The 14,052-nt window shown below is 42.1% G+C and overlaps 1 protein-coding gene and 1 pseudogene across 1 annotated transcript in view; one reads left to right on the top strand and one right to left on the bottom strand.

The window, feature by feature from the left end:
- The window catches only part of Arhgef26 (Rho guanine nucleotide exchange factor 26), a 119,920-nt gene that overhangs the window by 98,210 nt on the left and 7,658 nt on the right, over nt 1-14,052 (top strand). The window contains exon 11 of the mRNA XM_010636892.1: nt 7,544-7,753. Within this exon, the coding sequence (XP_010635194.1) occupies nt 7,544-7,753 (210 nt within the window). The remainder of the gene's footprint in view (nt 1-7,543; nt 7,754-14,052) is intronic.
- On the bottom strand, nt 8,541-9,789 carry LOC104871063 (annotated as a pseudogene).

The raw sequence follows: 14,052 nt of genomic DNA, 5'->3' as shown, positions 1-14,052 counted from the left end.
AGCAGTGAATAAATAGGTTACCTGGAGTTGTTTGTCCTCAGGTAAACACTAGTGAAAACGTGAACTCTGAAGATTAAGAGAAAAATAAAAAATTTAACTTGTTTTCTTTAACTCTTGGTGTTGAAATTGTATCAGAAATAACCTAATAGATGAAGCCATTTCGTTGTGGCAAAATGGAACAGCTCAGTGTCATAGCCAAGTGCTACAACTCAAATGCTTACAACTCAAGAACTCACAGGTCCAGCAATTTGAAGACTCGAGAATCCGAAAGTTACTCAAAGAGATGGAGAAAAATTTTATTAGCCTCCTGGCTAAAAGGAGTTTACCCCTCTGAATTCTGAACCCCAAGTTGAAATGGAAGCAGCTTTGTATAATTTATGGGGTAGTGAGATTGGGCCCACACACACTGGCAGAAGTGATAGGGCTGAGTTATAGAACATTCCCAAAACATCTGGTAGGAACATCTGCAGCTCACACGGCTACAGAATACTTTAACAGAGTCTGGGGAGTAGCTCAGTGGCACCGTGCCTGCCTGGTGAGTGCAAGATCCTGAGTTGGACTCCAGGTACTAGAAAAAAAATAAAGAAGAATGGTTTGATACATTAGGCAGGCACACCATGCAGCACAAATGGCTACATTTCTGGAACAGTATTTTATGGGAAAAACCTGTGGGTGGGCAAAGGCTTGCCCTGTTGCGTATGATTCCTCCATCAGTTTTATGTTGAAGATGCTTTAGAACATGAGTCATCTTGAATGACAAGAGCCTGTACATAGCTTTGACTCATTTCTTTGGAAATACCTTCAATACCTATGCATATAGCACTTAAGGTCTACTTTAAATGTCTCACATTCACAGTATTAGGCTGCTTAATTTCTCCGCTTGAAGTATTATTTTTAACAAATAGTGCTTTTGACTAATGAGTCATTATAACTTGTGATTTGGACCAGAAGTGGAGAGAGAAGATTGTATCAAGGAATTCCTGGTTATGCTTTTTTACTTACTTTTACCTAGTTTTTGATATTTGGTGAGATTTTGCTTTTGTTCGTGTGTGTGTGTGTGTGTGTGTGTGTATGTGTGTGTGTGTGTGTGTTTTATCTTAAGTCTAGGGCTGTTGAGCTGTTAAATGTGTGTTTGAGATATCCTCAGTGCTTTCTTCTCTGCTAAGAATTGACTGCTTTGTTTCTAGGAAATACAGTCTTTTATTTGTTTTTATTAGTATATATTTGCCATACATCTTAATCACATTCCTCATAGGGAATTTGTACTCGTACATACTACATCTTAATTTTTCTTTTTTTCCCATTCCCCTTTCCTCGCTTCAGTCTTTCTTTCCCCCCCTTCACAAAGGCTTTGTTTCCATTTTCCCCTTCCATTCTTGTTTATAACTTTTTCCTTCCTTCCCTCTTCCATCCCCCTCCCTCTTGCCCTTCCCATTTGAACACATTCTTCCTGTTTCCCATTATCTATCCTTTGTTTGCTCCTTATTTACTCTTTGTTTTCTCAAGTAAGAGAAATAATATGATATTTGAATTTGTGTACCTGGTTATTTCACTTAACATTATGGTCTACAGGTCATCCATATACCTAAAATGACTCAAGTTTATCCTTCTTTACGGCAAAGTGGTGCTCCATTGTATATACATACTGCGTTTTCTTTATATCCCTCTTCCCCCCCTCCCTCTTGCCCTTCCCATTTGAACACATTCTTCCTGTTTCCCATTATCTATCCTTTGTTTGCTCCTTATTTACTCTTTGTTTTCTCAAGTAAGAGAAATAATATGATATTTGAATTTGTGTACCTGGTTATTTCACTTAACATTATGGTCTACAGGTCATCCATATACCTAAAATGACTCAAGTTTATCCTTCTTTACGGCAAAGTGGTGCTCCATTGTATATACATACTGCGTTTTCTTTATCCGTTTGCCTGTCAGTAGACAGATGGGCTATTTCCAAGTTTTAGCTACTATAAATTGTGCTGCTGCATACATGGCTATGCATATATCACTGTGGTATGGTGCTTTTAACTATTTTGGGAAGATACCTAGGAGGGACACAGCTGGATCGAATCAAATCTCTGGTTTTAGTTTTTTGAAGAATCTCTTTCCTGATTTCCATAGTGGTTGAATCAAATCACACTGCCACTAACAATGGAAAGAGTTCCTTTTCCCTACAATCTCACCAGCACTTGTTATTGATTTCTTGGTGATCACCATTCTTTCTGATGAGATGAAATCTCAGTGTTGTTTTAATTCATATTTCTCGAATGAACAGTGATGTTCAACATTTTTTCATATATTTATTTAATATTTGTACTTCATCTGAAAAGTGTCTTCATTTTAAATGCCCACTTTTTAATTGAGTCTCTAAATTTGAGAGGCCTGATTTTTTTTTTCTTTATATATTCTGCATGTTAGTCCTTTGTCAAAGAGAAGCTGGTAAAGAGTTTCTTCCCATTCTGTGGGTAATATCTTCACTCTGTTGGTGGTTTCTTTCGTTGTTCAACAGCTTTTAAATTTGATGTGATACCAGTTGTTGATTCTTTGTAGTATTTCCTGTATGATTTTGCTTACATCTATGTCTTCAAGGTTTTACCTATTCTGTTTTCCAGCAGATTAAGTCTTTCTGCTTTAATGTTTATATCTTTGATCCATTTCACTTTTAGTTTAGTGCATGGTGAGAGTTATGGGTCTACATTCAGTCTTCAGAAGGTGTAAAGCCAGCTTTTCCAGCACCATTTATTAAACAGTCCGTCTTTCTTCCAGTGAAGGTATTTGAACCCTTTGTTAAAGATAAGATATTTGAGTGTGCTTGGAGTTGTTTCTGTATTTTCTGTTCTGTTGCATTGATCCTCATGTTGTTATGGATTTTTTCTGATCAGTGCTACTTGGAGTTCTATATGCTTCATTTATCTTTATGCCAGATTCTTTTTCCATGCTTGAAAAGTGTATCCTTTGTGCTCTCTTCTAATTTTTCATTGATTCCAATTAATCTTATATTGTTCTTCTTTGCATCATCTAGAAGCTGTATTGATTTTGTGTGTATGTGTGGTCCTTTATTATATTTAAGAAGTTCTTCATTTGATGATCAACCACAACCCTGTCTTCCAGCCCTGTTACTCTATCTTCACATTGGTTGATTCTGCTGCAGGCACTTTCAATAGAATTTTTATTCTCCTGGGCATCTGTTTGAATCTGATATGGCATCCAGTTCTTTCCTATGTTGGGCATTCATGGTTTTTCTGAATAGCTCCTCTATTTTTTATCTGTATCTACTCCAGTAGATTTCTCTAACCATTTTTTTTCATTATGGTTATCATCTCTTTAATTATCTGTGTAATTATAATCTGCTGTATTTTGTTGCTTCCACTATTACCATTTCAGAAAGTTCAGTTAGGTGACTTTTGGTTTCTTTTACCTCAGTCCCTCCTTGGGCAAGTTGGGAGTGTCGAATTGCATCTTCATTCCATGTTTTCTCATTTCATTTATTTTTTAATTTTTTTCTTCACTGAAGCTTATTAATTGCTTGTTAGTAGCTTTATTACTAGTATCCAGACCTCAAGGAAATGATTATTTTTCAGAGATGTCTTCTACGCATACCTGGCTTTTGGCTTTGGAGTGTGTCCCAGGATCCTTCTATTTATTATGAATGAAAGATTGCATCCTGCTTGGCCTAGCACCCAGGTTTTTGGCAATGGCTGTATTATTGTTTATGACCCCCAAGACAATCTAGGTATAGGCATACAAAGAAGATCAATTCATCACGACAACTATGTCACTTTGGCTAAAGTAGTACAATCAGTAATAACAATAGCATTAAACACAGACTGGAAAATGACAGACTGTGGTAATTAATAATTTGCCATCTTTAGCCCTAGGTACAGGATTTATAGTTATGTTACAAAATCTAAGACAAATCAGAAAATTATATACAGTAAATATCTACTCAATAGAGCCATTTAACCCTAAGGAGAGAAAATTTTTAAAAGGAGAAGAAGAAGAAATAGAGAAATGAAAGAAGAAAAAGAAATTAGAAGCAAGGCTGAAGAACAGAGGAGGATTACCCAAGCCTCAGGAAACCAGTGAAGAAGACAGGAAGGGAGGAAACAAAAAACAGAATGAAACAAAAAAACTAAAAACAATGTTCATATTCACACACACACACACACACACACACACAATTTTAACAAAACCAAATGAACAACAACCAAAAAAAGATCAAAAGAAAAAAAAAAGGAAATTGCTTGGTGATTTCAAGCCTGTGCTTGTCTTCTGGAATCTACCGTTTCGTGCTAGTGTCCAGTTCAGAGCATGTCCTCACTAACACTGGTAGACAAGGGAGGAAGTCAGAGGCCAAGTCCATGCTGGATAATCCCAGCAAATCGGCAGGTGGGATGCCGACTGTTGGGCTTTAATTTCCACAGAAATTTGAGTTGAACCTGGCTTCCGGTCGTGGAGGTGGGGTTTGTTTAGTTGTTGTTTAGTTTGTAACAGTCTGGGTGTCTCTTGCCAGGCTGACCACAGCTCCTTGACCGTGGACATCTGCCTTGGTTGTCCTTTATCCAGTCACTGTGAGAGTTTAACACTGGGAGCCCTGAGATGAAGCAAACCCACAGCTGAGTCCCAGGTTTAGTTAGACCCTCCCTAAAATGGCGTCCAACCAGGCACTCTTTCCAGGGGACGTATCAGACACCCATACTGGAGTCACAGCTGCTGAAGTGCACAGCATCCACTGCTTTGTTCGTTCTACTGTTGTTTATCTGCCCAAAGGCCTCGGGAGTCTCCCACTTCCACTGTGTCTCAGTAGGTTAGATCTTCCTTTCTTTTGCCATGAGCCAAGAACTGGGGAGAAAGTGCAAATTGTCTCTTCCTTTTTCTGTGTTGTATTCTGTCTGTTCAGTTTCCCTATAGGTTCCAGTTTTCCCTTCAGATCATTGCTAGATCCCAAGGATCCACCTCCCTCCTTTTTTACTTCCCCAAGTTGTTGTTTTCCAGTGTCTGGATTCTAAATCTTGGAGAGGCTGACTTGTTGCTGAACAGTCTGCCATCTATCCAGAATTCTATAGTTGTTTTAAAATAAAATCATGTGTGTTTATAAAGTGTATTACCTACTTCCGCCTTTACTAAACTTCATCTGTGCCTTGGTGCATCGCATTTTGATATGGAAAGCATTTCATACCTCCTGGGTTTGGATGTGCTGGTCTCAGCAGACTCAGGAAGAACTGTGAATGTAATCTTGTCAAGTGAACTTTGAATTAACCCAGATTATTACCCTAGCAACACATAGGTTTGATCTGAAGGCAGTATTTTGCTTTTACAGAAGATACTTGTATTTGCTGTTTTGTGAGGGGAGAATCTATCAAACTAAGTTTTAGAAAACATTTTAATTTTTCAAGGAGAGTTACATGGGAGTGGTTGATAGGCAAATTTCCACCACTAGATTTTTTTAAATCCCCAAAATCTTAAACAAAAAGGCTTGTTCTGAAGTTCCCAGCATATTTGGCTGGAGCCAAGGGATTTTCTTTTTTCTTAGGTTCTCTGAGTTCAGATATTTACATTTATTGTTACACAAGGTAATTATTTAATGTTCTTAGAATATATTAGTTTATTGCTTATTCAACATTTATTTAATAGTTACTTATTGAGCACTTCGAAGTTCAGCTGCAAGGAGGCAGAAAAGTGAGTTGTTAAAAGTGAGTTGTATCTAATCAGGTTTGGGGTTTGCTAAACAAACACAACAAAAGAAATGGGCATGTGTGCAAGTGATTATAATGAGCTGCCAAGAAATCCAAGCTGGGTAACAGAATATGTGAACCAGCAGATGAGAGATTTATGGGGCCCTATCCTTAAAGGAGTAGAGTTAATGAACAGAAGGAACTAATGGGTTAAGTAATTGTTGGGATTTAGGATTCGAGAAGGTGGGTCAGAGAGATGGGTTGCTGGGAAGCGCATAGTGTGGTTTGTTTGGGTTTTTTGTGTTTGTTTGTTTTGTACCAGGGATTGAACTCAGGACCTTGTGCTTGGGAGGCAGGCACAGTGCCACTGAGCTAAATCCCGGGCCCAAGATGTGTGCTTCACCTTAGGATTATAGAGAGGTTGTGGATGGTGGTAGTGACCGAGTCTGAGGCATGACCGTGAATCGGTGGTTGAGGCAGGGCAGAGGAAAAGATCATTGGGGAAGATGAAGTCGGGAAACTGAGACAGCAGGGTAACGGAAGGATCCTCTAACTGGAAATGGACCAAAACAGGTAAGGAATGATGGGAGTGTTTTAGGAGTGGGCATAACGACGATTGTGAGATAGAACAGATCGCTCAAGTTTCAAAGCTCAGGCCGTTTGGGAGGAGGAAGTTCATCATGTAGAAACAGGAGCGAAAGCAAACAGGCAGAGAGCCTTTCCGGGGCACAGTGTCCCAGAGAGAGCCGGGTTCTATTAGAAGACATTTACTAATTAGAAGAAGGAACGGGAAGGTTCAGAGACTGAGGATTTAGGAGATTTTACTGGATCCCCTAAAGGAGGGGCACTGCCATAGGACATTCCGGGAGGTGTTTAGGAGCCATCTGAAGAGCTGAAAAGGGTGGGGCAGGTTAGGTGCGTTCGTAGTGAGGACGAAGGCAAGACATCTGCAGGGACCCATGCCTGTAAGCCCAGCTACTCAGGAGGCAGGAGAATGGCAAGTTTGAGACTAAGCTGGACAACTCAGAACCTGTCAGAGGGTGAAAAAAGAAGGGCTGGGGTTGTATCTTAGTTGTAGGCGCACTTAGGTTCCATCCCCAGTACCTCCCCATCACACACACACACTTAACAATGAGTGTTCAGACAGTAACCCCAACCCCACTTGTTTATCGCAACGTACCAACACTGCAACCAAAACCAAATACTGAGGGTTTGGTTTAGAGAAAACAACTTATGCATTAATAGCTTTTGTCTTACAAGAAAAACAACCCCTGTGCCTTGGGTTTGCTGCCACTGTTCTCGGGGAGTGAAGGGGTCCTGGCTTGAACAGATGGACACATAGCGGAATTAATCGTGGGTGGTTTCTGAAACAGGTGGTGAGGCTGTGCGTGTGGGAGACGGGTGGGCTGGGCAAACAGGCAGACCTCTCCTCTGCAGGCTCTTTTTGAGGCCGGGGTGCAGCCTTGTTGCCAGAGCACGAGTAGGTTTGCAGTTCCTTCTTTATTCCCTGTGTGAATGTGGGGAGATGTGCATGTGTGAACATTAGCAGGAGCCATGCAAGTCTCCCTTGATGCAACAGTTCCAGGTCAGTGTCGACTGAATTAGTGGCTTAGTATTTTTAAATATTACTTTAACCCGAGAGTCAATTTAGTATGTCATATCAATAAAGCAACTAATAGCTTTAATTGGGGGAGGTGACCTTGACCCATAATCAGTAAATATAATTCAGATTCCAGTCTGTATTGGAAATAGGTCACTCTCTCCCTGCTCTCTCCTTGCCCATTCTTCCAGAATGTGACTTGAAAACTGACAATGTTGTTGCTTTACCTGCTGAGTAAGTGATATATTCTTTCCCTTTTTCTCTACAGTGAAGAAAGCTACAATGTCAATGATTATTCCTTAAGAGATCAGCTCTTGGTGGAATCTTGTGACAATGAAGAGCTTAATTCCTCTCCAGGGAAGAACAGTTCCACGATGCTTTCTTCGAGACAGAGCTCAGCCAGTCATCTCTTTATTCTGACAGTCCTGAATAACCATGCGAATGAGAAAGTGGAAATGCTGCTAGGGGCAGAGACACAGTGAGTATGCGAAGAGAAAGGGTTTTAGAACGCTGGCCACCTCCTCTTGCCTCACTGTCCTCTGTCTGCAGACTTTTTAGAAACAGTAGCCACTATTTTGTTGTTGTTGAGTATGACCTGTGCCAAGCATGGCATCGAGGTGTTGTGAACAGTTGCTGTTCTTTTCGTTGTGGTCCTCAACATTTGGAGAGATGGATTTGTTATCTTCTGCCCCTAGGAGTCCTGATTGTGCATATGTTAGTGTGTTTTTTTTTAACAGAATGCTTTAAAATCATTCTGTAGTTTTTGACAAAATATGACTCATCAGCCTTAACGGAATGTGATTCAACTGGTGGTTTGATCCCAAGGTATAAGTTGTCTTAGATAATGGATTTGAAGTTATTTCTCAGTCACCTGCTCTCAAAAAGAAAGGCCAGAGATTGCACAGTGAGATACTACTACATTTAGGAAAAGCTGCTGGTAAACCAAGCCAGAGTCTGAGCAGAACAAACCGGCTCTGTGTGAGTCTGCTTCTCACCAGCAGTGACTGCTGTCCATCTGCACACTGGATGAGGGGAAGGGCATTTCGTTCTAGGTGCATTCTAGTGATTCCATCCGTTCTGAGATAGCCAACCGGTTTATTTGTTTGAAAACTGGAAACCACCTCTTGTAGTACTCATGGACAGTCACCATGTTGGTTCAGGAAGCGGAGTGTGGAAGGAAAGAACACTCCCTGATTTTTTGCCCCCTGGGGGCTTCTGTATCTGTCTTCTACCTTCATCTGCCAAGGTTCCCATGTCACATTGGATCAGCCACTGGAGAATAACAACCCTAACCCCGGTGGCCCATCTGGTTTAGGAGCCTTACACTGGTTGCATTCATTTCTCCAAGAGAAGTTCACGTTCTCACATGTAGGATTAGGACACTTCCAGTCCCCAGCTCGCTGCTGTCCTCCACTGCCACCACCTCCGTAGCCTCCACGGCCCATGGGTCCTCCTCTCCCTTGACCTTCTCAGCCATTGCTACCACCTCGATTGAAGTCTGCTCAATGGGTAGCAAATGAGACTTTTATAGGATTCGCAGAGAATCCTTTACGAATCAATAGCTGCTTCAGCAGAAGCGGGGCTCATCAGATGAGACTTGTCTTTCCCTTCAGCTTGCCAGTTTCCCTCTGTGTGTACAAATTAATCATGGGTTGTCCAGTTTTCTTACTGGTCTTGATAATGCCAGTCTGCTCGAAGTAATCATCCACAGACTCAATTGTAAAGTTCTCACCCAGCCCTTGCACAAAGATGGTGTTGTTGTCTGAATTACACTGTTCAGAATCATGAGGTGATCCTTGGTCCCGAGGGCCACCAGATTTATGAAAGCCACCATGGTCATTTCTTCCCACGCCTCCCCTGCCTCCACAGCCACCTCCACGACTTCTGGGTTCATAGTCACCACTGCGGTTGTAACCACCGCCACCACCCCTGCTTTGGCCCCCGTGGTCTTGTCGGCTTCCCCCGCAGCCTCCACCTCCGTCACCTTGGTCCCGACTGCCATCAGCACCGCCACCACTCATGGAGGGCTGGTCTTGGCCATGCGTAGTCGCCTCCACCACCCCCTCCACCACCTGCACTGCCTCTGTTGTAATGGTTCCTTGTCCATAGCCCTGAGGGGGTTACAGGAGCTTTGCTGCTGCCCATAGCTCTGTTGCTGTCCACCATAGCCAGACTGTTGGCCATAGCCCATAACTGGTGCTCTGAGAACTGCTAGCATAACTTCCAGAGGTGCTGCGTGGAGCCGATTGCTGTCCATAGCCAGGGTAAGAGGACTGCTGCCCGTAAGACGTCTGGGAACTCTGGCTACTTCCGTAGCCGCCAGTGGAGCCGTAACCCTGGAGCTGACGGAGTGCCGTAGCCGGTGTCCTGAGTCTGTCCGAGGAAGAACCGTAGTCTCCAGTAACTCTGCTGTTCACTGAGCTGACTGCTCTGCTGGGAGTAGCCCTGCCCAGCTTGGCTGGGGGAGGCCCCATTGCTCTGGGTTGCTTGTTGGGCATAGTCGTTCGAGGCCATGTCCGCACCGCACACACAGGCCCGCAAGCAACGAGATTCCACCACCACACAGAACCGACGCCCTGAGGACAGCTGTAACATTGTTACTGGTATATGTTTGTAATACATGACATTCATTGGGGAGATGAGCACTTATGCATATAACGTGTCCGAGTCATTCTTGATGCCCCTTCCCTCCCTTTCCCTTCTCTCTCACTGTCTCCCATTCCCCCCACTATGAAAAACCTGCCTTATTTTACCCTTAAATTATTAGTAATTGAATTTCTCATATGAGGGAAGCCACGCCATATTAACTTTCTGTGTCTTTGGATTTTATGTGACTCTAAGGGCAAGAAAGCTTCACCACTTTGGAGATTAGTGTTTATCCAGACATACTAGCGAACTCCGAGAAACTAGAGGCTCCCTTCTTCTGTTACAGACAGTAATATGGTGAACGTGTTCTTAGTTTTGCCTTGTTTTCCTCTTTTCCCTCTTTACAAGGATTGTTCTTTATTCAGGCCTAGCCAGCATAGAGGAGCTTTTCCCGTCGCATTCATAATTTATGAAGTCTCTGCCACTTGTTTCTTAGACTGTTCCAAGGAAGTGAATATGTGCAGTTCTTTGAACACCAAGGCTAGATCCTGTCCTGGGACATTCTGTGGCGAGTTTTACCCTCTTGCCTTTTGCTCTTGCCATGGTCTGAAAAGCTGTTCATTCCCTTAATCAGACATATTCTCAGAATATTTAGTTATGTCACCCATAAGCCCATGGGTATGACTCATATCTGTAGTTCTTTAATTAATACCAAGGGAACATTCCAGGGCGGGCAGAGAAGTGGAGGGCTCCGGGTACAGAAGGAGTGATCTGTTGTTCTCTTCCTCCCCCTCTGTCCTCAATTACAGTTGAAAAGCAAATAAATGGAAAAGCGTGTAGGACAGAAAATAGCATTGATGTTGAAAGAAAATATATGACAGCTAAGCTGAGCTTTCCTTGAAAAAACAATTGGCTGTTTAAAAACCTAGCGAATTGTTGTATGATGTGATCAGATATCTGTCAGGCAGTTCTGGGCTGCCTAGTTTCTTTTGTCTTTTTGACTGATACAAAAAAATTATACATATTGAGGTATTGTATAATTTTTGATGCATGCATAATGTTTAAATCAGATCAAAATTATTATCTCCTCAAATATTTATCTTTTATTTATGGTGTAGGTCTTCCAAGTTTGAGCAGTTTGCATCTGTAAAGAACATGTTCCTTCCAAGATTTGTGAAATGTATAGATTAGTTTGTGGTTTTCAGATTTGCTTTCTTTTATGTCTTATTTGGTGAATGTGATCCATTGACAATCTGTTGAGAAAATGAGATTCATACTCCCCTTGTGGCTTTGAGTCACTGCAGAACTCCAGACCAGTCACGCTTACCTTTGGCTACCAGTTCTTTCACCTGAAAAAAATGGGGTTCATACATAAATGGTTACTTCCTTTGAAAACTGTGCTAGTAGAGAAGAAAGCTACCTGAAAACAGTATAGAATGCAAAATCAGTAGTAGGATAGGGGCAGCTGTTAGGCACAAGGTCAACAGATCATACAAAATTCGGGAATGTTCACTGAAAGTAAGTAACATCTGGATGGGCCAGGCACTGGTTGGTCAGCTTTGGAAGGGAAAAGGAATCCAGAGGTGTTCCTTCCGAACTGAAGGACGTGTAGGCAAGCGAACATCTCAGGTTCCCCAGAATCAGCAGTTCGAGTTCGTGTCCGTTGTCCTGCTGAAATGGTGAGTAGCACTCTTTCACTCTTGAAAGTATCTTCTTTAGTTAATCAGATATGTGTGACCTCAACGCTATGGTACACATGTAGTATAAAAATTAATTAATGAAACAGTTTTCCTCTGATGTAAAAGGAGACACAGAGGTGAAGAGATTTGCCTGAAGTCACACAGGAAGTGAGTTATTGCCAAAGCTGGAACCCAACCTTCCTGACAGTCTAGCGCTCTTTCTAGTAACAGATTTTAGTCTTACAGAGAAGCTGACAACCAGTAGATTCCTCCACCCCCACACCGAGCTCCTGCCCTGTCAGCCTCTCCTCTGCGCCCACTTAGCCTCCCTCCCACGGCTGGAGCCGTTCCTCTCCTGTGCGCTTCAGAAATGCAGCCCCTCTGAAACCAGTCAGCCGCACTACCTGCCAGTTTCCTTAACAGCAGCGCACTGCTGCGGTTGTGCCACTGACTTGGCTTCTGTGCTATTTTAATGCTTTCTCTGTCTGAAGAGATGCATCATCTCCCCCTGCTTGCTGCGCAAGTCTTCTCTGGTCAGTGCTGCATCCTCCTTCTCCCCAGCAGGGTCCCTTCAACAGTCTCATCTTTTCTTTGTGGAAGGGAGGGCTTTGTACATGGCCGGTCCCCAACAACTGTTTTTGTGATTGAGCCCAAATTAATCAGTTAGCTTTTCTATATCCAAATGATGGTAAGGTGGTAGGTGCATGTAGAGAAATCCTGCCCTGTGAGTTTTCACTGCCCTTTTTTATTGCTGCTGGCACTACTTTTCTCTAAATTTCATTTGTTTTTATATTCTCACCATGCAGTACTGGGGGTTGAACTCCGGGGCCTTTTCACTAAGCTACATCCTTAGCCTCCTTAGCCATGTTTGTTTTTGTTTGTTTGTTTGTTTGCTTCCGGGTGTAGTAATGCACCTAACCCCAGCACTCAGACAAGAGGATTGAGGTGAATTTCAGGCCAGCCTGGGCTACACAGTGACTTCAAGGCTAGCCCAAACTGCATAGTGAGGTCCTGTCTCAAAAACAAAACAATACCAAAGAAAAAAGAGGAAAAAAAAAAAAAAGACAGCTAAGACACTAAGCCTTGCTTAGTGGCCCAAGCTGGTTTCAAACTTTCCACCTTCCTGCCTCAGTCTTGGAATTACAGACACGTACCTTCACACCTGGCTCAAATTCTACTTGTTTTTTGTTTTTTTTTTTAACTTTTGCTATTAAGAACATTTTTAAGCAATTTGTAGGATGAGCATCTGAGCCATATATACTGGGTTATGTTTGTTTGCCTGTCACAGATCTTAAATCATTGTACTACCCGTGACACAATAGTCTGTGAAAAATGCAAAAGCTTACCTTTTAGAAAAAGTCAAAGGGAGAATGTTTTATTACTGTCATGGGCTTTACAAGAGGAATGTGGGACCGGGAGAATCCCCTTTGTCTGCCTTCCTTAAAATGAAGCTCAGGCAGCTGCAGCTGACACGCACAGCAAGCCACCGTGGCTCCTAGTGTCCTTGGTTTCCAGGAGGATTTGACTGTTATTTGGGTCCGCTGCATACCATGGTGAGGTGTCTAGGTCTTGTGCAGGGATGAACACAAACTTTCTTCACCTGTTATATGTAACTGTAGGATAGAATCGCCTTTAACCACATTCACAGACGCTCCTTCAAGTGTTTCTTTCTTAGCCGGCTGGGAGCCTGATGTGATTGGTGCTGTCCGCCCTCCAGACGTGCAGTTCCTAGGCCTTCTGATAAAGGGGCATTGTCTGCAGGGAGCCTATGTGCTCTTCCTGCTTCTGTTAATGATTAATTAACAACAGGAAGTAAATGGGTTGGAATAAAATTTGAAATCCTATCTCAGTCACAATCATATACTCCATTCTTTAAGAAAAATTGCAACACAGAGAAAATTAATTATATGGAAAAAATGTATTTATTTCAAGTGACAGCTTTTTTTCCCCCTTGTTGAATCTAGAATCTAAGTCCAAGCAATGTTTGATTTGTATGACCCTCACCATTGACTTCAGTCAAATAGAAGGGAATGATACATCTCTTTTATCTGTGAGGTCTTTTAATCAGCTATCCACAGATATTTGATCCAATTCAGATTACTCTAAAGATCCCAGTCTATGCTTTAGGTTTCAAGAGCTATTTGATGCTATAAACAAGCAATAATTTGCATGTCACAAATTCTAAATTTTAGAACCCTTTTTCAGGGGACCAAGAATAATATTATATTTGAGTTTGGTGTTTTAAATTAGGTAATTTGAGCTGCCATCCAGCTTTAGGAGGCTTCGCTTTACGGCATTCCCAGTGACTTCTTTTTTTTAACCCTGTGGATTTTCTTTCTTAGATCAGTTTATGAAACCACTCTAGTTACAATGAATGTATGAAGGAATGGACAGAAACAGTCATCTTCACAATCTACTTTTTTGGCTACAGATGGATTTTATCTTTTATCACAGGCTGTGGGTATGGAAGCTTCTAATAGAACCACAGAAACTTATAGGCAGTGACAGGAGT

Source organism: Fukomys damarensis, unplaced genomic scaffold, assembly GCF_012274545.1.
Source record: "Fukomys damarensis isolate Sample0158 unplaced genomic scaffold, DMR_v1.0_HiC HiC_scaffold_37, whole genome shotgun sequence".
NCBI classification, from domain to species: Eukaryota; Metazoa; Chordata; class Mammalia; order Rodentia; family Bathyergidae; genus Fukomys; species Fukomys damarensis.
The sequence above is the reverse complement of the archived record's forward strand: the minus strand, read 5'-3'. Positions and strand labels throughout refer to the sequence as shown.